This window comes from Brassica oleracea, chromosome C8, assembly GCF_000695525.1.
Source record: "Brassica oleracea var. oleracea cultivar TO1000 chromosome C8, BOL, whole genome shotgun sequence".
Taxonomy (NCBI): domain Eukaryota; kingdom Viridiplantae; phylum Streptophyta; class Magnoliopsida; order Brassicales; family Brassicaceae; genus Brassica; species Brassica oleracea.
In genome coordinates this window covers 21,972,485-21,997,111 of record NC_027755.1, presented here as the reverse complement: position 1 = coordinate 21,997,111, position 24,627 = coordinate 21,972,485, and the positions used below count along the sequence as shown (strand labels likewise).

The window sequence follows — 24,627 nt, the reverse complement described above, 5'->3', positions numbered from 1 at the left end:
TTATATTATGTAACATTTATCTATCTATTTAATATGACTCACATTTTGTTGCGTTTCTTGAGTCTCATGTCTTCTAGAAGTAGGCCTGGGCGTTCGGATACCCGTTGGCATTCGGATCAGATTTTTCGGGTTTTCAGATTTTTGGATTTACGTTTCTAGGTCCCATACTAAAATTTTATTAGTACGGGTCGGGTTCGGATAATAACACTTCGGGTTCGGTTCAAAATTGTATTGCATCATAAAACCCATAAAGTAATCATATATCGTATGGATTCGGGTTATATCGGTTCGGTTTGGATATAACCAAAGTAAAAATTTGAAGTAAAACATAAAGAAAAACATCTAAATTAAATAAAAAATTAATCTATCACATATAAAATTGATAAAATAACAATAAAATGTTAAATCAAGCACAAATTATAAAATACTTATTTATAACTAATTGTGTACTTAAAGCATTTATTAGAATTTTAATATTTATTATTATATATAATATTACCACAAATATTGAATTTAATAATTGGAATACTTATATATATTTCAAAACATTTATATTGACTATTAATTTCGGATTTTTCGGGTTACCCGTTCGGATTCGGTTAATAACACTTCCGTTCGGATATTTTTTGTACCACCCTACAAAACCCATTCGGGTATTTTTACGTTTCGGGTCGGATAACGGATCGGGTTTTTCGGTTCAGGTTCGGTTCGGATTTTGGGTTCCGGATTTTATGCCCAGGCCTATCTAGAAGCCTAACATGGATACAAGTTACAACCAATAATCCTAGAAATGGGCCTTGGCCCAGTATATTACAATCTTCTCGCTCCTTGCTGCAATTTGTATATTGAGATCATATGTTCAATGCGAGTTTTGATTTCGTTTTTGATATGAGTTTTTCTTTTTTCGGATACAGAATCTTAGAAAAAAATATTAAATTTATATTAATGTGGTACAGTCTCAATTATGGCCTGTGGTTTCATAATTTTGAAGGATTATTTTAAAAACGTTTTTTAAAGTTTCATAACTAGTTTCGGTAAACTTGATTATAAACCGTTAAACTCGGGTTTCTAATTATAAACCAATTGAACATTGCATATGTTTCTGAACTGAACATTACTGATAACCAGTGTTTCTACCTATGTTTTACTTCGTATAATTTGATTTTTAATGCTAAATGCTAGCTTGTATATATATGAACGATGATGCACGTATCCTTAGGTAGGTGTAGACTTTTGGCCTTCGACGAAAAAATGCCCAGGTCCTTTCTAGTATTCGTCCTTTAATTATTGGTTCAGCTGGCGATATCTTTTATATTCAGAGTATCTACGGTCTAACCTACGGTTCCAATAAAATCCTCGAACCTATTTTAATTTGAAAACTTCATTTATAAAACTCATTAATATATACGTTCCAAAGTTGAATATATATATATATAGTAATTTAAACTTCCATATAGTATAAAATATACACGTACCGAATACTAAAATAGCTGTACCGACAATCCAATTTACTAGAAACAGCTACAAATATGAAATATGTACGCCTTCGTTGACCATTATAGCTGTCGGATTAACACCTAAAGCTAAAAGCCTAGAAGGCTAAAACAATACTAATATCCAATCAAAATCAGTTACTTGCATATGAGGTAATCTAAAGTAGATGTTCATTGTGTAATGAAAATACTACAGTACTTGTTCTTAAGCTAGAGATGCTGCATCATGGGACAGGGTCATGCTAGCTAAAATCCAATATCGTGAACAGAACCATATATAATTAACTCTCAATTTTCTGTAAAACTCGGACAAAAATTATCAGGAAAAATAAATAAAGAACAAAGAATACTCGCCTATGACCGACTGATAATATAATACATAAAAATTATTGAACAATTCATCTAGCTCTCCACGATCGTCTCCAATCCAGGCCTCCAAGATCCATATTTGGATTCGTATAGTACCTTCTCTTCTAGGGTTTCTCTTATTTCCACACCACCATGATCATGATGATGATTATCATCCTTAACAGACGATGAGTTTCTTCTTCGGAATATTTTCTTCAAATGGTTATGCCGGTTTTCATTGAGTATCTCTGCTGCTTTCTCGGAGATGAGAGCTAGTTCTTCGTGTGTTAAGACAGAGTATAACATGTCTGTGGGAAGGAGGAGGTATAGATGTCGTCTCGGCCGCAAGAACTCGTCGGGAGATACGGCGGTGACTCGGTGGCCTATTTGGAGCAAAGTTGAGTCGGTTATAAATAGACCTGAGTTTTGAGATACGATTTGGGAAGTCTTTATGGGTTTTGAGAAGACTTCGAGCGTTCCGGTGAAAGGAGCTAAGATTTTGACTACTCCTGATGATGAGTTTGATGGTGAGCATGAAGATGTGTTTCCCATTATGTAAACAAAGTAGAATCAACAAGAAGAGAAAGAGAAAGTTCACATAGACATAGAGAGAAGTTTCGTAGAAATTGGCTGGCTTTTATAATTATGTGTATACATATAGTTGTATTAGTTTATGGACTAAGTGGTGATTAAGTATAAATTATTTTTTGTACAACTGTGTGTATCTTCTTTCTCTCCAGTTCATAGTTGTCGTTTTTTAACTTTATTAGGGACTCTTATCTATCTGATAGATAATTTAAGTTATCAAACTACAAAAAGTAAGGTTTTAAGTATCACCAGTATTAATTGTCATATAATCAAGTCAATCTCGATAATTAATCAAATTCAGCCCTTATAAACACGGCTTTGTTTTTTTATTTTTCATTCTACCGAACACTAAAATATAATTTAGATATATTTGTGTCTTTTTGTTGTGAGAAAGGTCATTTAGAACTAAATGTTTGTATTCAGAAAACAGCTAGCATGAGGTAGTAAGACAAAGCAGAGAAAAATAGACATTATTTTCGTACGGTTTTGGACCGCTAATAAATTATCTTTTCTAGCAAACTAGCCATAGACAGTTTTTCAATGGTGAAAAAATATATATATTTTTTTAAAAATAATAATTTTAGCAAGTACTGGGAAGCATAACTTTTTTTCTACTCGTAACTTAATCGAGATCGCCAGTTTATTTATTTTTTAGTTTTACACGAACTGATGGTATGATATGAAAAGTAATATTAAAACAAATAATTAGTTGATGAATAGTATATAGATCAATTGAGATAAGAAAAAGCACATGGATGAAGGATGGGTTGATTGTGGAGCGTTGGGCGACTGGGCTGAGCTCGAGTCACGACGCTACCTAACTCATCATTGGACATGGCTTCTCCCTCCGTTCCCTCCCCCCTCCCCCACTTTTTTACTTATATAATATTAAATTTCGTTCATCGGGTTTTAGAAATTCCAAAAGCCAAAAACAAAGATTACATAAGTTGGTACCATGAAACAAAGTATTACATCATAGACTATACAGCTCATTCGCTGTCTGGATACATCGTACATGTAGAAATGTATCTTTGTTAGTTGCCACAAATTTATAGGATCATTAATCAACGTTTTGTAATGTTAAAAGTTACATAGCAATGCCATACATAATATACTGTATGTGGTTGTATATCCGGTAGATCGATAATATTCAGAAGTACAAAATAAATTAATGTGACTACTTATGTTTTACTTTAATTTACCAATTAAAACCTACATGCTTATAAATAGATTGATATGTCTGAATACTTTCTAATTGATTCAGAATTTATAAGCAATGGTATTCGGCTTAATAAGATGTAAACTGTATAAAAAATTGTCGCTGAACACTCTTAACTTATGCCTTCATATGATGTGGATGTGGCTGTCTGTTTACTTGCGTATATGTATTTGTCGTTGTCGGACATCACACACTGGTTCACATTATGTGATTTTATTTGTAAAGTGCTCTGGACTTTGGATTCTATTTGTTTCGTTGTTTCTTGCTCTTTTTATATTATGTTTACTTCAATCTTGCAATAATTTAAACCAAATCCATTTGATGAACTGTCACTCAAGATTTGTTAAATCAATAATCTGAAAACAAACAGTCACAAACACTTGGATGACACATTAGTTATAACTAAAGTGAAAAGAGGATCTCAAGTAGCTAGCTATCGTCAGCATATTTAAACGCTCTCAAACAGTAATGGCGAACCCCTGGTTCCCATCCAACGGTGTCTCCGGCCTGTCTCCGTCGCATCTCACCTCTGGTGACAGCTCCAGCCCCTTCCCCCTTATCCCCCCAGACCCCCCTGACCCTGATTTCCCCCCCCCAACCATTGCCACTCCTTTTCAAACCCCACGGAAAAATATCCCTCCTTCTCCTGCTCTAGCCCATGTCCCCAAACCTTTGACTTCACCACTAACTTCTATCATCCCTTCTACCCCTCCAAGCCCACCAGACACCGTCCATACCCCTTCCTTAAAACGGCCCCGCCCTGACCCTGACCAAAAACCTTTCCCCTCCTTCACCGCCCAGCTATCATACTTTTCCACCATCTCTTCATCTAATTCCCTCCCCCTAGCTCTTCCTGCTCCCTCTTTTATAAACCATTCTTCTAACCCTTTTACAGTTTTGGACCCGGATGGTTCTCTTCACCATGAAGAGACCATTGACTAATCCCTATGTATAGTAAACTATTTTTTTGGAATGTCCGTGGTCTAAATGACCCGGATAAGCATAAGCCATTATCTAATTGGTTATCTACCTATCAGCCACTTTTTGGAGCTATTTTGGAGACACACATTAAGGACCATAACTTAAACTACGTGATGAGCAAGGTTTGCAGAGGCTGGAACTTTACCTCTAACCATTCGGAAGATGCAGACGGACGGATTATACTCATCTGGAAAGACACGGTGGCGGTCAGAGTCCTGCAGCAATCTAGACAGTCTGTTACTTGTGAAGTAAAGCTTCCTGGCTCCCCTCAATTTGTGTTCACTGCTATCTACGCAGAAAATGAGAGAGCAGACCGAAATGATCTTTGGGTGGAGCTTCTAAGCTTATATCAAACCTACTCCTTGGACACGGTACCTTGGATTCTAGGAGGGGACTTCAACCAAATCATCCACCCTGCTGAACATTCCCTTCCTGAAGTTAGCTCTCTCACAAGTGATATGGTTGAACTCCGGGACTGCCTCACTCAAATGGGGATATATGATTTGCGGTTCCAGGGATCTCTGTTTACTTGGTCCAATCATCGACCAGAAGATCCTATCACCAAAAAACTCGACAGGCTTCTGATCAATAACCCGGTTCTCACCTTATTCCCCAACTGCTCAGCCTTCTTTCACCCTACCCTAACTTCAGACCATTGCCCTTGTACCCTGGACCTAGCCACAAAAATCCCAGCCGCTGGAAATCGCCCTTTCAAGTTCTATAATTACCTAACCAAACACCCAAGCTTCAACCAGGTTGTGATCGATGCGTGGACACAGGTCGGAGACACTGTTTGGAACCTTACTGCTTTGTACTAGAAACAAAAACAGATAAAGAGTGATTTGAAACACTTAAATCGAGAGAATTTTTCACAAATACAAGTGAGAGTGAGTGAAGCTAACCGTTTACTTTTAGATGTGCAGGTACAAGCCCTGAATGCTCCTTCCACTCATCTCTTTGAAATGGAGAAACAAGCACTACAAACCTGGAACTTCCTACGAGGCATAGAGGAGAGTTACTTCAGACAACGCTCAAGAGTCAACTGGTTAAAGGAAGGGGATCAGAATACCACCTTCTTCTTTAGGATGGTCCAAACACGGATGAATTTCAATTTCATACGATCCTTCTTACTTCCTTCAGGTGTCATAATATCAGACCCCATCCAGATGAGCGTCCATGCCATTACTCACTTCCAACAAATACTCGGACCATCCCCTGCGCCTGTATTGGGAGTGTTCTCCATTACGCAATGGTTCCACTCTTTGACAGACTTCGCCTGCCCCTCAGAACTCGCTGCTCAAATGACCGCGTTGCCCATAGCCGATGAGATAAGATCAGTCATGTTCAAGCTCAATCAGAACAAGGCGCCCGGACCTGACGGGCTCACCTCTGGGTTTTACAAAGCTTCTTGGAACATCTTAGGTGGTGAAGTCACTGAATCAATCCGGCACTTCTTCATCAGCTCCTTCATGCCTGCATCCACAAACGCAACCATACTTTCTCTGATCCCCAAACACCCTGGCGCATCTCTGATCACGGAATACCGGCCTATCTCCTGTCTGAATACAATTTATAAGGTGGTCTCACGCCTACTTGTTAAGAGACTGAAGCCAATCCTTGCAGATTTGATCGTCCCGAATCAGATCGCCTTCGTGAAAGGGAGATTATTGGTTGAGAATACATCATTGGCTGGAGAGCTGGTTCAAGGTTACCATAAGAACACTGAGCCAAAGAGGATCACAATAAAAGTAGACATAGCAAAGGCCTTTGATACCTTATCATGGCCTTTCTTGTTCTCTTGCCTTCAAGCTATAGACGTTCCTACTCAGCTTCTGTGGTGGCTAAGAGCTTGCATTTGTCACACGAACTTCACTGTGGGTTACAACGGTTATGTAAATGGCTACTTCAAAGGTACTAGGGGGCTTCGTCAGGGAGATCCTCTTTCGCCTTATCTGTTCGTAATTGCCATGAACGTTCTCTCCTTCATGCTCAACCAGGCTGCTAGAGACATGAAATTCAACTATCATCAGAAATGCGAAGGCTTTAAACTTACTCATTTATGTTTTGCTGATGATTTGCTTATCTTTATAGATGGTTCTCTCACCTCTGTCCAAGCCGTGCTTCAAGTACTATGCGAGTTTGAACTTCGTTCTGGTCTAGCCGTGAGTGTGCAAAAGTCTTCCTTCTTCGCATCAGGCCTCTCCACTGCTGAAACAGACCTTATCCAATTCTCAACAGGCATGCCTATGGGTGCTTTGCCGGTTCGGTATCTCGGTGTTCCTTTATGCACAAAAAAATTGTCAATGCTCTACTGCGAGGTCCTGATGCAACAGATAAAAAGCAGGTTGTCATCTTGGAGTGCCAAATCTCTATCATTTGCTGGTCGGCTACTGCTTATCAAAACGGTCATTACTGGCATCATGACGTTTTGGTGCTCCACTTTCATCCTCCCTCAAGCTTGTGTGAAGCGCATCAACTCCTTATGTGGTGTTTTCCTTTGGAAAGGGGACATAGAAGAACATCATTCAGCGAGAGTATCATGGGATCTTGTAACTAAACCGAAGCGGGAAGGAGGCTTAGGAATAAAAAACCTTAAAGTGTGGAACAAGGCGTGCTGTCTGAAGTTAATATGGTTATTGTTCTTTCAAGCGGGATCAGTATGGGTTGCTTGGTTCAAGGAGGAGGTATTAGATGGCTGCTTAAGTAACCTTTGGATCACAGCCCCGAGCAGACGCTTCTCTTGGCAGGTTAATAAGCTTCTTAAACTAAGCCAGTCCTTGTATGGTTGGATCAAGTTGCGTGTAGAGAATGGTCGGTCCTGTAGGTTCTAGACTGATAATTGATCACCTTATGGAGACTTGTGATCATACTTGGGCATCAATGGAGACTCGGGCCTGGGTATTCCTTTACATGCGACACTAGCTTCACTACATCGAGGTAATCACTGGCGAATTCCACCTGCAAGGTCAGAGAATCTCCTAAACATCCATGTTCTACTCACAGCCACTACTCTCACCGATTCACAAGATTACTATGAATGGGAAGTGGATGGAAAAAAGAGCTCCACTTATAGTACATGCATTGTTTACGAACAACTCTGTGATGCAGGAACCTTAGTATCTTGGCTCTACTCTGTTTGGAACAAAGGTGGAATCCCTAGACATAACTTCTTGGCTTGGTTATTTGTTCTGAATCGCTGTCCGACTAAAGACAGAATCTTGGGCTGGGGTCTCCAAACGTCTCCTACATGTGTTCTCTGCAACTATTTTCCAGAAAGTCGAAACCATCTCTTCTTTGACTGTCATTATGCCTGGAGTATTTGGGGTACCTTAGCCTCGCGATGTGGAGTCCAGCCAGAAAGGTCGTGGGATCGTGTATTGGGACAACTTCAGGCGCAGAGCAGAAATTCGTTGACGGGAACTCTGCTTCGTCTCTGCTGGCAGGCTTGCATCTACTGGACTTGGACTGAGAGAAACGGCCGTTTGCATCGACAGACTTTCCGGACACCAGAAAGTGTCTCGCGGACCTTAGTGAGGCAGATCACAGATAGGATCTCGTCTCTAAGAGATTCAAACCCTGCAGTGGCTTCTTCTCTCATACAGCAATGGCTGGCGTAATCGTTTCCTCCTCCGCCCCTACGCTCCTCTGCATCGTGATCATCGCTCCATAAACCGTTCAGTCTCTAGTTTAATGGGTGTTTTTAAAAAAAAAAAAAAAAACTCTTGGTCCTTTATTGTGTGTCTAACTAACTAGTCTTCTGGGCTCTAAAACACTAGTATATGGCTTGTATTTTTTATTTCTCCTGCATTTTAATATGAAAGCTATGTTCAAAAAAAAAGCTATCGTCAGCATATTTGAAAGAGGGGATAATTTATTAACATTATATCTTGACAGTAGCTAAAAAAGTGGCTTCCAAATACGTTTGCTACTAAAATCTAACGAGGTTCATATCTATTTCAAACACATTTTATACTTGACATATGTATATTATAAAGCAGTGTTTGTAAAATTAATAGCTTGAACTAGTAACGTTGTCAGTTTTATAAATCATATTGAGTTGTAGTGATGTACATGTTTGTGAATTGTATTGTGTATATGTAGACATTACTTAGATGAATTGTATCAATCTAGCTCGTTTCCGGCCCGGCCCGTAATTCGTTCCAATTTAGGAGACAAATTTTAAAACAAAAACCATGATGAGACGATCTTAAGTTTAGGCATTTAATTAGAGATAAACATGTTGGTAAAGAGCTGTTGGAAATTATTACTATTATTAGAATTTTCATAGTACATATTAATATTCATCAGTTACCGAATATTGTCTGATAATAGTAGTTTCCAACATTTTAAACCAACTAAGCTGAATAAAGACGTGACTAATTAGTAGGATATCAGAATAAGATTGTTGTCAATGCCACGAAAGCGGAGGCGAAGCTAATTCCAGAAAAGTTGATGGCGGGAGCCGAGTCTGATGGTTTGGCCGTTGAAGAGGCTGGACCTCCGGTAGATCCGCTTTCTGTTCATGTATTTTAAAAAGAAAATAAATATTCCACAACTGTTAGTTTTCAAAATAATAAAAGGGAAAATGTATTTTTTAGGAACATCATAGGATGATATATAAAGACAGAGTTTTTCAAAAAATAACACACAAATAAAAATTCTCTGTACGCACCCTGGGGATGTCAAAAAAAAAAAAAATCTTTGTAACTAGATATTAATAAAAGGAGTTAATGGAATGATAACTAGTGGAATCCAATGGAATGAAATTAGTATTATACTTGTTCCAAAACTATTTTTACCTGGAAAGATTTTTCAAGAGAATGTTGATATTTCTTTTGGAATGAAAATGAATAATATGGAATGAGATGGAATACTAAGGCTGTAAGGTAGATCAAAAAAGGAATACAAGGAATAGAGAGGAATGAAATAAGATGAATGGAATGCAGTAGAAAAAGGGAATGAATTCATTCCATTTATTCCTTATCAAAATTGTTTTGGAATGTTTTGCTTTGTATTTTGGTTAAACTTTTATGGAATTCATGGAATGAATATTCCATTCCATTCATGTTAAATGGTAAAAAAATTATGGAATTAATGAAATTGATCATTCCAAAGCATCTCATTCCAAAAATAGTCAATCCAGTTGTAGCTCTTTTTTTTTCTGGAAGTTTGTGGAATGAAAAAGAATTAAGTATTCAATAAGTTTCTATTCAAAAAAAAAAAAATGCATTCCAATTGCACCCAAAGTAACATTAATCTCTAACATTAATCAAAAGTTTAAAAACGTTTTATTTTTATTTTTATTTTATATTAGAGTCTTTGATTATAGTTTAAGAAGAGGAGTTATGATATTTGAAGTAATATAGTCATTCTCCCCTTAAATTAGTGAAATTTTGAAGATTTTTATACCTATATATTTTGTCATAATTTTATGTGATATCTAAGATATTTTTCATTTTCGAAAAAATAATAGCTAAACTTGTAACTTCTTTTCCGAATAGAATATTAAAAAAGAAAAAGAGAAAAGAAAATAAAATAGCAAAACCATGACAATTAAATTTAAAATTCGAAATTCTGAACATTTTGAAGGTTATCATGTATTCATACCAGTGGGAGATGCCGGAGGAGTTTTAGTAGTTCCCGGTGACGTCGAAGGCGTCGTAGTACCTTCGTAAACACAAAATCAATCTTAAGAAAAACAATGTGTGCATTAGGCTGAAAACAACAAACATATAAAACGGCGTCGTAATAAGTTACTCACCGGTGCTGGCTTTGCATTGTGACACATCAGCGTTGGCGCCACAAGCTTTGGGGAGAACAAGAGCGTTTTCTTTAGTAAGGTTAAGCGATTTAAGCATATCTACGTTGTTGAAGACGGAGCAAAGACAGTTCACGTCGGTCTCGACGATCTCCTTCAACGGCATACAACACGACGCTGGAGGCGGGGGAGTCGCCGAGTGAAGATACGGCTGACACGGCATCAGTTTTTGTATACATGGCATTGAGTGAGCATCTCCTGCTCCGCCGCTCGGCGGTGTAGTTGCGGCGTTGGAAGACGAGATGGAGCAAAGTACAAAAATGACCGCGAACCTAACAATCTCCATTTTCAAGAAACAGCGTAGTTTTTTTTTCTTTTTAACGGTTTCTTTAACTTGGATTGTGTGTTGTGTGGATTAGTAATACATCTCCACGTTCATATATACACACACGTTGGTTATACATTTTTTTAAAAAACTAAACGACTTAACTGCCTATTTTTTCGAGAACAGTTACTGAATCTGTTCTTATCCGATCCTTGCGTATAGGAGAGAAGACTAAGCCCTAGATTAGTGACATTAATTAGTTAATCCAAATAACGTGACAGAGTTTCCAAGAGTTTAAGTGATTGTTAATAAAAGAAAGTCGAATTAATGATCCGTAACCTTCAGTGGAGAAAGACAACACGATTGTTATTACATCACAATAACATACATTACATGATATGAATATATATATGGTTTCTTGTAATGGATGTCTTGTTCGGCTACCTCTTTGACAGATGTGGTCTATTACGTTACATTTAACCAAATTTAGAGTCCAATGTATGTGCCTCTGAACCGGTTAAAAATGTACCTCTGAACATCAGATGTATGTATTTTGTTTTTGAATTTGGACTAGCGGGGGAAAGCTAGACTTATCATTTATAGACTCCAATTATGTTACGTTGGGATTTTTATTAAATCCATGTCCAAACTCTTTATGTGATAATGAAATAGACAATCATATTTGTAAGCAAGAATATGTGGATATAAAGCTTCTGTAAACATGTATATGACCATAAATTTAGTGCATATATGCATAATGACAAACTTTTCTCTTTTGAAATCTTACTTTAATTACATATATCAATCTTGATGTCCATATACTTGGATCGTTTAGATATCATGTCTTACTTACAAATATAATTGCCTATTTCATTATCACATAAAGAGTTGAACACTTACAGTCTCAAACTCAAAGATAATTTTGCAATCATAATTAACTTTATAAAAGTCTCATAAACTTGCCACACACTCGGCCTCTTTATTGGATGTTAAAGTAATTACAACTATAAGCCTTTCCATAATAAGATATCTCATTTGATGAGATACATATTGCTAAAATTGTAATACTTCTAAACATAATCAACACATATATTTATTGAATACAATGCAAAGAAATTATGGTGTTCCTGTGGGTAGCAACCATATTTTCATCAATAATCATAGTATTCGAAAACATTTATGAGTGATGTATCGAATTACTCAGATTAAGTTATCTTTGGATATACTTAATCCTCACAATACAAACACTCTATAAGTTATTTGATCATATTTTGTGTATATAGTCTACCCGTGGGTAACTACTTATTACTCAAAATATCAAATACTTATTTGAACAATAATTTTCATTTCGCAAATCATTTTAGAATAAAGTCAATGTGGTGATTCTTTATCATAATTTTGCTCTTTATATGAAAATATTGTTTTATAAAAAAAAATTATGCATAAATTACTTAATTTAATTTTTATACGATTTATGTATAGAAAAATTTATGCATAGATTAATTCTCATTTCAGAGATCGAAATAGAATACATACATATAATATATGATTCAAGATTTCCGAAAACTCTCATCGTTTTTAAACCGAAACTTAAACATTATTTAGATCTAAAATTCATTACTTATGTATAGATCTACTTTAATTCTATAAATCATAAATCTATTACACTTTCCGGATTAGCTAGATGTTTATAACCATTAGCTCTGATACCACATGTAAAACATGATTTTACATGAACCCTAAGATCTTTAACATCTAGACTAATCACATAATAGAATTATACGAAGGTTTTTCGGAATACCTCGATTCATGACTGCGGAAATCTTCTTGAACGGTTATGATCATGGAAGATCATTTCATGAACTTTAAGTTGGAGTTAACCCTTCTCTCCCCAAGATGATCTCTTGATCTTTTAGTTGGAGTTGGATCTTCTCTCCCCTTGCCTACAACCTTTCTTTATGTGTTTCTCTTTAGATTTTCTTGATGTGTCTTTGTGATGGTCCAAAAAGCACTATATATAGGTGGGCAGAGGGACCAAAAACTTTCTCGCCAAGTCTTGATGACTTTCTTGGCAAGTTTCTTCTTTAATCTCAACCATCCATCATGGTTGAGTAATGACAAGTGTTTAGTGTTCTAGAATCATTCATTTATACAATGAACTTGTTCTCCTTTGATGCATTGAACTTAGCTTTCCTACAATGACACATGTTTCATGAGTCACCAAGTGAGAAACCTTCTAGAATCAATTACTTGTCCATTACTTAATCATCAACATTAGAAACTAAACTCCTTTAGTTACCTTTTTATTGGTTACCAAGTATCATTAGGATTTAACAATCTCAATATAATTAAGTTTACCTAAAGACCACATAATGGTACATAAAAATTCTCTTCCTAATGAGAATATTTCTAACATTCTCCCACATGGTCGTTGGTATAACTTATTAACTTAAGTATCGAGAATCATAAGATTTGTTAAATCTTTCTTTTTTGGTCATCATAATTGTCTTAGCTAATCTAATAATCAATGGGAGTCATGGCGGGCAAATATTATTTTGCAACACGATTCCTTCCATGCACTACTACACTAATTACTATCAAAGTTAGACCATAAGTAAGAGTTATCATTAAGGTCCCTTTTATGTCTTGTTTAAAGACTTATTATGTAATCATTAATCCAACAACGATAATGTGTACACACTTTGGAACCAAAATATGAAATATTCAAAAGTCATTAAGAGCTCATATATTGTCAAATATATGCTAAACATAATCAGACAACTTTGATAGCTATTCATTAGACCCATAATTTCTAGATTTTCTTTAATATCTTTGGATATAAAGCTTTCGTAAACATGTCTATGACCATAAATTTAGTGCATATATGCATAATGACAAACTTTTCTCTTTTGAAATCTTACTTTAATTACATATATCAATCTTAATGTCCAAATACTTGGATCCTTTAGATATCATGTCTTACTTACAAATATGATTGCCTATTTCATTATCACATAAAGAGTTGAACACTTACGGTCTCAAACTCAAAGATAATTTTGCAATCATAATTAACTTTATAAAAGCCTAATTTAAACTTGTGGTATCAGAGCTAATGGTTACAAACATCTAGCTAATCCGGAAAGTGTAATAGATTTATGATTTATAGAATTAAAGTAGATCTATACTTAAGTAATGAATTTTAGATCTAAATAATGTTTAAGTTTCGGTTTAAAACCGATGAGAGTTTTCGGAAATCTTGAATCATATATTATATGTATGTATTCTATTTCGATCTCTAAAATGAGAATTAATCAATGCATAAATTTATGTGATAATAAAAACACATATAAACCCTAAGATCTAAGTAAGTCATCAATAATCATAGTATTCGAAAACATTTATGAGAGATGTATCGAATTACTCGGACTAAGTTATCGGTGGATATACTTTTATCCCCACAATACAAACACTCTATAAGTTATTTAATCATATTTTGTGTATTTTGTGTATATAGTCTACATGTGGGTAACTATTTATTACTCAAAATATCAAATACTTATTCGAACAATAATTTTCATTTCGCAAATCATTTTAGAATAAAGTTACCGTGGTGATATCTTTATCCTAATTTTGCTCTTTATATGAAAATATTGTTTTATAAAATTATGCATAAATTACTTAATTTAATTTCTATACGACTTATGTATAGAAAATTTTTATGCATTGATTAATTCTCATTTCAGAGATCGAAATAGAATACAGACATATAATATATGATTCAAGATTTCCGAAAACTCTCATCGGTTTTATACTGAAACTTATACATTATTTTAGATCTAATCTTTTATTACTCAAGTATAGATCTACTTTAATTCTATAAATCATAAATCTATTATACTTTCCGGATTAGCTAGATGTTTATAACCATTAGCTCTGACACCACATGTAAACATAAGGCACCAAGATGATTCACTAGAAGAACACAAGGTGTATGGTCGTTGGCTTGATGGGGAGAATGAGAGATGTCAATCTAAGTCCCACATCGGAAGTTTAGACAAGGAGTGTCTAATATATAAAGACATGTTCAACTCTATATTGTTTGATTAGTACAATATTGTCCACTTTGGGTCTAATTGACTGGTCCGCGTGAATTTACTTTTTTTTTTTTCCAAAAGGTTTCGTACTATTTGGAGTTAAGCATATTTTCATATATTATACACTCCTTATCTAATTCTCTAATGTGGAAGGGTGGAACCTAGTTTGATATCTCATATGTTATGCGTTTATCAAGTCGTTTATCAGTATCACTTTAGAACGAAAACGAAGAGCTGAAAAGGTGATGATGAAATGACAGTTCGTGATCAGCCACTGTGAGATGTAGATCTCTTAGAGCACCTTTAACCCTGACTTTTAAGGAGTTTTAAGGGCTGTGGGCCCCACAAAAAAACTAAAACTCATCCCTTCTTCTTCTTTTGCAAGAAGCGAGCTTGGTGGAGTTTTTTACTGTTTATGGGCCCCACTGACACGTGGCGACCCGCGATTGGTCCGTTTTTAAATTTTTTTTCTTTTAAATCAGACAAAAAAAAAAAACCTAAGAACCCACGCTCTCCTAGCGTTAATCATGGTCTTACCCAAAATTCTTGGGATAAAGTAGGCATTCAAAATCAAGTGCCCGCTCAGTGTAATACTAGGCCATAGTCCAGAAAACAATGGAACTAATTTTTATTGGGACCTTTAATTAACAATTCAAAATCTTTTTAAGAAGGTTATAGTTCCATTACAAACGAAATATACTGAGGCTTACTATTGATTATGAACCAACCCTCTGTTTACTAATTAAGCATGAAAGAACACAAAAAGATAAACTATCTCTAGTTATGTGGAAATTAATGTTATGAAGTGAATTAATCTAAGACTGCACACTATATTCTCAAACCCTAAATTACGTGCATCTCTCTTACATCTCTCTCACGTGCCAAGTCATTAGCAACCAGCCAACTAACCAGGCTGAAATAGAAATCTAACCGTGTGGTGGTTTGATTAGTATAAGGGAATTGATATTTGCAAAGGGTTGAATGTGTAATATTGAATGTGTAATACAAGTAAAGTTTCAGATTAGCTTGTAATTTACAGAACTCTGGATGGTTCAAAAACGACCCCACTGGTATTAGTGTGCCGCGTAAAGGAGTGTGCACCCGGCGCGTTCACCGCGTTGGATCGAGACACATTTCCCAGGAACGTATTTAGCATATGATTAAGAGCTTAACACTACTGCTACTTGGAATTAAATTTAATACGATGTATTTAATATAAATAATAGTTTCCAACTGAATTAGCTAATGAATTAGGAAATACTTGTCTATTCAAGAATAATTTACTAACTACTAAATAATAGTACTAATGAATTATGAAACCCAGTGATAATAACAACCTAATTGCTGTGGTTTTGCCTTTTGGGGGAGAATATCCATTTAGACAAATGAATCTCAGCAAGGCACGTGGTCTGATGCTCTTTAAACTTCGCAACACGTGGAATGATGAATGTAATAACGACTGTAAATGTAGAATTAGTATACATCACAAAAACTGGAATTAAACTAGTATATATTAGTCGACAAAAAAAAACTAGTATGTATTAACCATTATAAAACCTAACAGAAAAGAATGAATAAAAATAATAGAAATAAATAGTAATTATTTTTCATCTATAGTGATTTTTTTTATAATTCTCTACAAAAAATGAATAAAGAGAATAATTTTTCATTACTTTTAAATGGTATGCTTTTTTATAAATGATACGAAATAAATTACCATAGGGTTATTTGAAAATATTTTTTGGCAAAGTGATTTAAAAATATTTTGGTGGGAAATCTTTACTTCTTTATCAGCAAAATATTACCAAATGAAGAAATACTCTGTAGTCGTTTGTACTCTTTTCTCTTCCAATTAATAACTCAACTGAGGCATTTACTAAATGGGATCTCTTTATAAATCGCAAAAGGTGTTTTATAAGAACATATCCTACAATTTGTAAATGTGTTAATCCAGATCATCACGAGCATGTGTAATAAAATCCGAAAACAAATTCTACTAGTATTAAATACATGAATAATCGATTTCAAATTCGTCACTGATTGCTACCAAAAATACTACGTGGCTAGTGTATACATGCGTCCGTAGAAGAAGTGGCACTTATAAAAAGGTCAACCTCGCAGCTAAATTCACAAGCCACCAACCAACCAACTTGCTCCAAAACCTCTTATCTCTCTCTCTCTCTCTACCGATAAAAGATGGCAAGTACTAATCATGAAACCGCTCAAGCCACGCCTGCCTCCGTGGACATAGCCAATCCGGAAGAGCTAAAGAAAGTTTTCGACCAGTTTGATTCCAACGGCGACGGTAAGATCTCTGTGGGTGAGCTCGGAGGGGTTTTCAAGGCCATGGGGACTTCATACACGGAGAGTGAACTCAACCGCGCGCTGGAAGATGTCGACACCGATCGCGACGGCTTCATCAACGTGGACGAGTTCTCTGCTCTCTGCCGCTCGTCTTCCACCGCGTCCGAGATCCGCGACGCCTTCGACCTCTACGACCAGGACAAAAACGGACTCATCTCCGCCTCTGAGCTCCACCAGGTCCTTAACCGCCTAGGGATGTCTTGCTCCGTGGAAGAGTGCACTCGGATGATCGGCCCTGTGGATGCCGACGGCGATGGGAATGTTAATTTCGAAGAGTTTCAAAAGATTATGACGTCATCCTCACTCACCAACAGCAACAACGGATCCGCTGCTTCGGCAGCTGCAGCAAACGGAAGTTCAACCTAGTTTATGTTTTAGATACGTTCGATTTGTGTATCTGGATTCTCTCGACAACTGGATGTACTTGGGAGTAGTTACTATGCTTGTACTTTTGAAAATGTAATAAAGTCTTATCTCTTCGTAAGATGATGTTTTTGAAAACATCGGCCTCTTAAGGCCCAAATAGCCATCTTTTGTTTTTTACTTATTCAGTTGTTGCACAAGTCAAACCTAACTCTCAGTGAATTTAGTAGTTTTGACAACCTAACTCTCAGTGAATTTGGTAATATGTCAAAATTCAAACGTACTAAGAAACATGCATGATTGAGCTTTATGTCTTTTCACAACCCAAAACTCCACAACTTGGTGCAAGATACTAACATACCACCAAGTTAAGGTAAATAAAAGGCAAACGAATTTTAATACGCAAGTAATAAACGTAGTTGACAAAACTATATAACAAACTTCTTGGATTGTATTATGTAGAGTCTCTTTCACGCCCCTTTTATATCCAATTATCTTGTAAATTGTAATACTACTTTTTCAAAAACTTATTTAGTCCTCAAAATAATGTTTGTATTATATATTGTCGCAATCATATGACACTAGTATGTACAAATATATTTGTATATCAATTTAATAAATAGAGCCATATATACTAGATGGAAAGACTTTCTTGAGAGGTTATAATATACAACAGAACCTTTCTCCTTCATTTTTTTTTTTTATCATCCATCGTTGATCTTCTTCCTTTTGCTTAGATTTATCTTAATCAAACCGGATCACTATATAGCATGGCGGAGGAATCCTACGACGAAGAGTGTGACTACCTATTCAAGGCGGTACTAATAGGAGACTCCGCCGTCGGAAAATCAAACCTCTTGTCGAGGTTCACGAGAGATGAGTTCCGGTTAGACTCTAAACCGACCATCGGAGTAGACTTTGCTTACCGGAATGTTTGCGTGGGTGGTAAGACCATCAAAGCTCAGATATGGGACACCGCCGGCCAAGAAAGGTATCAAAATTCAACCTCGGAAATAAAAACTTGCTATAACGGGATTTGATGATCAAGATATAATCAAAGTTTCTGTTATTAACGTAAATGACAAATATATTCGTGTCGTGTGTTCATCATAAATGGTAATTACATGGGAAAACAATAGAAAATACATATAATTCTTATAAACAAGTATAGGATTGCGATAATAGCTAGATAAAGAGATCACGCGCAAGAAAGAAAGATGAAAATCTTGATAAGCAATCGATGTCACGCGGACCTAATCTTTAGTTGTATGTCGGGACTTTTTTAGAAAAGAATTTTATATATGTCGACGAATTATTTTCTTAATAAAACTAGAGATAACTAGCTACTTAACAATCTATGTTATAAATGATCTTAATCATTGTTTTTGTATGGGTAAACAAGATTTAGAGCAATAACGAGTTCGTACTACCGTGGAGCTTTAGGAGCTTTATTGATCTACGACATCACAAGACGACAAACGTTCCAAAACATAAAGAAGTGGTTGTCGGAGCTCAGAGGCTTCTCAAGCCCCGATACTGTCGTTGTTCTCGTCGGTAACAAATCCGATCTCGGGCAGTCTAGAGAAGTTGAAGAAGATGAGGGTAAGAGTTTAGCTGAGCTAGAGGGTCTATATTTCCTAGAAACATCGGCTTTACAAAACCAAAACGTCGAAGAAGCGTTTCTAAGCATGATTGAACGGATACATGAGGTTTTGATCCAGAAGATCGCTTTAGATAACAAATCAAACGGTGACGACGGTGATGGTCCGGTCGTTCCCGCCGGTAGAGAGGTAGTAAATATTGACGAAGTCACCGCCACTCGACCGTTGAGTACTTCTTTCTCCAATTGTTGTCTCAAGTAAACCATTTATTTTTTGTCTAGAATTATTCATTAAATTGTATTTGTATAGTTGGTATAATGTAATTTTATTACTGTTGAAATGTTGAATTGGCTCTATTTATATATCTTTTATTATAGTTAATCACTTAAGAGTCAACTCGATTGAACGAATGATATAATGTAATTTATTACTGTTTATGTTTTTATAAATTATATTAGCATTAGGGCTGGGCAAATAAACCGAACCCGAAAATCCGATCCGAACCCAATCCGATAAAAATGAATCTGAACCTATCCGAACCCGACATAAATACCGAATGAATCCTGTTTTTTGGGTTATGGGTATTATCCGAACCGAACCCGGACCTAAATGGATATCCGATAGAACCCGAAACATTTAAAATCACAAAAAAACTTCTACCAAATATGATCTTAATTCTTAATATGTATCCAAAATACTTTAAAATATTATTGAACTTCTAAAATAATTATCTATTACACGAAAGTTGATGGTGGAATGTGGCGGTTGAAGCCTGAAGTTTTTAGATTTTGGTTTTGTTTTCATTGAATAATGTTTCTCATGAGAACTTAGTTTTTGTTTTATGATTTCATTTATCTGGTTTTCTTTCTATTACTAACTATGTTTATCTTTCGCTTGATTTTGAATAATCACGTGTGATGTTTTTTCTTATTTTTTAATCATTTTTTTCATATTTTTGGCTATTAAAATATGTACAAATCATATATTTTAAAATCGAAGAACCGATTGGGACCCGAATCCGAAAGTACGATGGGTAAAATCTGACTAAACACCGACCAAACCGAATATAAATCAATACTAAAACTGAATCAAATCAGATATAAGCCAAACCAATCTAATTTTGGATGATTTGGTTAAAATAAATTCGATCCAAATAAAATAAACTAAAATTGAATTTAAACCAAAATGCTCATCTTTAAATGAATCGTGAACCGAAACACTGACCGGATCCGGTTTGGTTAGTGTGGAGTCGCTTTCTGGGTTTGCTAGTGAACTACGTCACCGTCTCGTCACTGTAATATTTCACCTCCAATTCTTCTTCCTCCTCGTTTCTTCAGGATCACTGACGAGACGGTGCCGTTTTGGCTCTTTAGTGTCATCTCAATTTGACGGACAGTTGAAGAAAATGGCGAATTGGATCTCGTCGAAGCTCAAAGCCGCCGAAACGATTCTTCAACAGGTGAAATGTCGAATCTCATTACTCTTTCTATTTCGATGAGAATCTCTAATTGAAATCTCTCATCATAGATCGATGCTTTAGTTTCCTGGGAAGTAAAAGTTCATCTCAAATGGATGTGGTCTACGTTAATCATGGAACTTAATTGATTTGGGATTAATGTAAAACGGTGGTGCTTTGCAGATTGATCAGCAGGCAGCAGAGTCTCTTCGAAAAGATGAGAAGCCTGAGACCACCTATGACGAGGCATTTGAGACCTTTTCAAAATCCGCAAGTCTTGTTTCGTTGAAAGATCAGTTGAGGAAGAAAACATATGAAGGTAGTAGTAGTGATGGTGGATCTCAGAGGAACTCATTAGAGCTAAAACCTAGCGGTAAAACGCTGCGCAGATCTGATCAAGCACAAGAAAGAGCAACGTCAAAGAGTTTGAGACAAGATAAACCTACTACTACACTCACTGACAATGACTGGACAGAGCTTCTGAGTGCTCCTCCTAATCAGGGGATCAGCACTTCTAAGCCTCGTACTCCCTGCGGAACAACGTCTGTGAATCAAAGATTGAAGAAGGATGGGAAAAAGAATCCTTTGGTATCTGATGGAAAGAAGAGTAGTGGTAATGGAGGGATGCCACATAAACAGATGGATAAGGAAGGGTCTAGCCGCCCTTCTGATGCTGACATGGAAAGTAAGAATGCTTCTCAGGATACGCACAAAGAGTCTGAGAAGGATGTTAATGCTGCTGCACCATCTCCTCTGGATAACTCCACAAGATATACTAATGAGACTTTCATTAGGGAGAAATTATCAAATGTAGGAAGAAAAGCAGGTCGTGAGCCTATAAGAAGTGATGTATGGAGGAAACAAGTGAGGGGGGGAAGTCTCAAACAGCAATGTTTCTGATGGACTAGAGAGGAAGGATTCTTCGTTTTCAAGTGATGATTCTGAATCGGATTATGAGTCTGACTCGAGCACTGACTCTGAGAGGGAGCGTCAGAGGGATGAGCGGAGGAGGAGAAGAGAGAAAGTTTTTGCTGAGAAAGTTGCAGCAAAAGCTGTAGAGGTTATCAAAGAGCGTGAGAATATATGGTAGCAAGACTTGAGGGTGAAAAACAGAGTTTAGAGAAAATAGTCAACGAACGAGCTAAACAACAGGCACAAGAGGTAGCAGTTTTTTATGTTTTTTTTTCCTTGCATTGATGAAGGTAGTAGGTACTTAAGATTGCTTAGACTCTGTGTTGTGTTTTGATTGACAATATGAATGCATTCATATTAGTTGATTCAGATTAATAAATGGCATGCTCATTATCTTTGACACTAGCAAAACACTAGTTGTGTCCTTCGGTCTAAACTGCAAAGATCACGCATGTCATTGTTGCCGACGCCTATAATATGATTTGATCTCTGTATTACTCGAGCAAGGTGAACTATATATTTGCTGTTGTTGTCCTATATCGTTAGGCTGCGGAGTTGCAAACAAACATGATGGAAACACTGGACGCAGCTGACCTCGAAAAACAGAAGCATAACAATACTAGAATGGAAGTTTTTTCACACCTGGCCGGATTAGAGGTATTACAGAATGCATAATTTGTTTGCCGACAATTGAAAGTTTTGTTACTTTATAAGTGGAGCAAGATGATTTGATCTGATTTGAACATAATAAATGGAATGTTTTAGGCGACAAACACTGAACTTACAAGATCGTTTGCTGCTGGGCAGAAGAAGCTCCAAACTCAGGTATATAGATTACTTTATTCAGTTGAAACAATATAGTTAAAATGTTCATGATAGTTGTTGCTATTGGAAAATATACACTCGTATGAGGCAAAGGGAGCTTGGATCAAGGTTTTATAACCAGCTATGTATGTGCATTTGTTTACCAATCTCTTTTTTTTTCTGATGTACCAGATAGATCAGGTAACTTTACTCCGGGAACAAGTTGAGGTTAAAGAGTCTGCTCTTGAAGGTATAGGTGCTTTCCTAAGGAAATGTAATAGTTACTAATATGTATTGAAGAATTCCCTGTTAGAGAAACTTCCTCTACTCCAAATAACTCTGTTTTACTACTCATGGTCATTTGGCAATAAGCACTTCTCTATTTCTTTAAAGAAGTGTTTATCATGTAGTTCTGAAGCGAAAAACTTCTAATATCCGGGGAAGTGGAAATCTTTTAAACAAGGTGCTTTGACTCTTCCTTCTTTTCTTTATTTTGTTTTTTCTCAATTTCAGCATATAAATTTTTCTTTATTTGGTCTGGGAATCATGCTGCTTACATGTGGCCTATGTAGTTAGATGCTTCCAGAGGAGACATATTCGAACACCAGATGCTTGAAGCAGAGATTTCTTTGCTGACTGATAAAATCGGACGGTTGCAAGATAAGGTTAGATACCACAGTTACCTACTTGTGACTTACTCTCCAGGTTCAATATGGAATGATTTGGTATATGCAGCTGTATAAGTTTTCTATGAAAGATTGGGCTGTTGCTCAAGACACATACTGTCACTATTGACATTGGTTCCTTTGTTAAAACTCCAGGCAAATAAACTGGAAGCAGACATCAGTACGATGAAGAAAGACCTCGAAGAACCAACTGAAGTGGAAACTGAACTGAGACGAAGACTTCACCAACTAACTGACCATCTTATTCAAAAACAATCCCAGGTACATGAACACTTTTCAATAACAAGAATTCAGATAAAAGGTTCCTGACTCTCTTGCCAAATTCACCAGGTCGAAGCGCTTTCATCAGAGAAAGCAACTATACTGTTTAGAATCGAGGTACATCGATGAATCCCACCAATCTGCTCCCAAAAATCTGTTCTTCACCTACACACAACCAAAGTTTGATTCTTTGCTAGGCAAGGCTTATAGAAGATAACAAAGGCATGTCTGCAACCGAAGCCTCGTCCCAAGTTCTTGAAGCAGGAGAATGGAAACTCTCAGGATCAAAGTTAAAACCAGCTTTCCAAAGTAAAATCAGGTCAGGAAAGAAACATTTGGGATGGCTAGTGATGCAACTAAACGCTATATTCGTCTCTGGAACTGTCTTCTTGCGTAGAAACCCGACTGCTAAAATATGGGCTTTGGTCTATCTGGTTTGCCTTCATCTCTGGGTACTATACATCTTACTCTCTCACTCCAGTACTTCTTCAATTGAACTCAAATCAGGCGCAGTGATTTCCTTAGAGAACTTTAGTAATAGTTCCCTTCAATAGCTTTTTTCCTTAGCTAAAACCCTTTCACAGGAATAACAACACGTTATATATTCGAGATCTTGATACTTTACATGCAATGCACTTAACATCTCACGGGTCTGTAGACAATAAAAGAAAGCTTGCGTAACCTGTGATTGAGTATATTGTTCTAAATCATGGAGTGGATTGCCATTAACCAGGCCCGGTCCAAAATCAGCCCAAGACCGACCCAATATCTAGAAGATGGAGAGATGGCCGAAGCTCTAGAGAGAGGAGAGAGAGAGCCGACTTCAGGAGAGAGAAAGGTGGCCACAAAGCTTGGAAAAAAGGAAACTATTTCCTCTTTTTCTAGTAGATGTAATCTTTCCATTATTATGTATTAGTAGTTTTCCTAATCATAGTGAGTTTAGGTTTTGGATACTTTCCATTTATCTTCATCTTGTAATCCTTATATAAAGGAACTCCCTTGATCATTAATAATAACAGAGAAATATTCAGTCTCTAAACTCTCTAATTACAACACGTTATCAGCACGATAGACTCCCAAAAACCTGAGAAAGAAAAACCCCTAAACCTAACCTAAAATCCGTCACACATAAACCCTAAATCAGGCGCAACTTAAAATCGATCTATCTCTCAAACCCTGAGGAACCAGACGACGAGCCACATATCATCTTGAAGCTCTTGACGAGACGAATCCATCAGCGCAAACCGTTCGTCGATCCGATCTCAGACGCGCCCTCAGTCGCAGAAACAATACGTGGCGCCGTCTTGGTGTTTTGGAACCCTAATCCGAACCAATATGATTTTCTAGCCAAATTCAAATCCTGTGAAAGATAAG

General features: G+C 36.4%; 4 protein-coding genes and 1 pseudogene across 4 annotated transcripts; 3 read left to right on the top strand and 2 right to left on the bottom strand.

The window, feature by feature from the left end:
- Positions 1–1,755: 1,755 nt before the first annotated feature.
- Positions 1,756–2,465, bottom strand: LOC106310665. The gene has a single exon (XM_013747894.1). The coding sequence runs from the start codon at positions 2,391–2,393 to the stop codon at positions 1,896–1,898; it is 498 nt and encodes a 165-aa protein (XP_013603348.1). The 5' UTR covers positions 2,394–2,465; the 3' UTR covers positions 1,756–1,895.
- A 6,433-nt stretch (positions 2,466–8,898) lies between these two features.
- On the bottom strand, positions 8,899–10,804 carry LOC106310907 (protein YLS3-like). Its single transcript, XM_013748132.1, has 3 exons — positions 10,391–10,804; positions 10,237–10,296; positions 8,899–9,145 (listed from the first exon to the last, which is right to left on the bottom strand). Exons 1-3 carry the CDS (start codon positions 10,731–10,733, stop codon positions 9,021–9,023), a joined length of 528 nt encoding a protein of 175 aa, XP_013603586.1. The 5' UTR covers positions 10,734–10,804; the 3' UTR covers positions 8,899–9,020.
- A 6,119-nt stretch (positions 10,805–16,923) lies between these two features.
- Positions 16,924–17,699, top strand: LOC106307408 (probable calcium-binding protein CML27). The gene has a single exon (XM_013744363.1). The coding sequence runs from the start codon at positions 17,003–17,005 to the stop codon at positions 17,534–17,536; it is 534 nt and encodes a 177-aa protein (XP_013599817.1). The 5' UTR covers positions 16,924–17,002; the 3' UTR covers positions 17,537–17,699.
- A 388-nt stretch (positions 17,700–18,087) lies between these two features.
- LOC106307407 (ras-related protein RABA6b) lies at positions 18,088–19,517 on the top strand. Its single transcript, XM_013744362.1, has 3 exons — positions 18,088–18,192; positions 18,271–18,524; positions 18,936–19,517. Exons 2-3 carry the CDS (start codon positions 18,304–18,306, stop codon positions 19,393–19,395), a joined length of 681 nt encoding a protein of 226 aa, XP_013599816.1. The 5' UTR covers positions 18,088–18,192; positions 18,271–18,303; the 3' UTR covers positions 19,396–19,517.
- Positions 19,518–20,443: 926 nt separating this feature from the next.
- On the top strand, positions 20,444–23,934 carry LOC106312334 (annotated as a pseudogene).
- The last annotated feature ends 693 nt before the right edge of the window (positions 23,935–24,627 follow it).

Bases quoted from the DNA above. Each gene is read 5' to 3' on its own strand.
- LOC106310665 (XM_013747894.1), bottom strand. From the start codon at position 2,393: ATGGGAAACACATCTTCATGCTCACCATCAAACTCATCATCAGGAGTA.
- LOC106310907 (XM_013748132.1), bottom strand. From the start codon at position 10,733: ATGGAGATTGTTAGGTTCGCGGTCATTTTTGTACTTTGCTCCATCTCG. The intron at 10,297-10,390 runs GTGAGTAACTTA...GTGTTTACGAAG, and splicing joins ACAATGCAAAGCCAGCACCG to GTACTACGACGCCTTCGACG. The intron at 9,146-10,236 runs GTATGAATACAT...ATACATGAACAG, and splicing joins TCCTCCGGCATCTCCCACTG to AAAGCGGATCTACCGGAGGT.
- LOC106307408 (XM_013744363.1), top strand. From the start codon at position 17,003: ATGGCAAGTACTAATCATGAAACCGCTCAAGCCACGCCTGCCTCCGTG.
- LOC106307407 (XM_013744362.1), top strand. From the start codon at position 18,304: ATGGCGGAGGAATCCTACGACGAAGAGTGTGACTACCTATTCAAGGCG. The intron at 18,525-18,935 runs GTATCAAAATTC...TGGGTAAACAAG, and splicing joins GACACCGCCGGCCAAGAAAG to ATTTAGAGCAATAACGAGTT.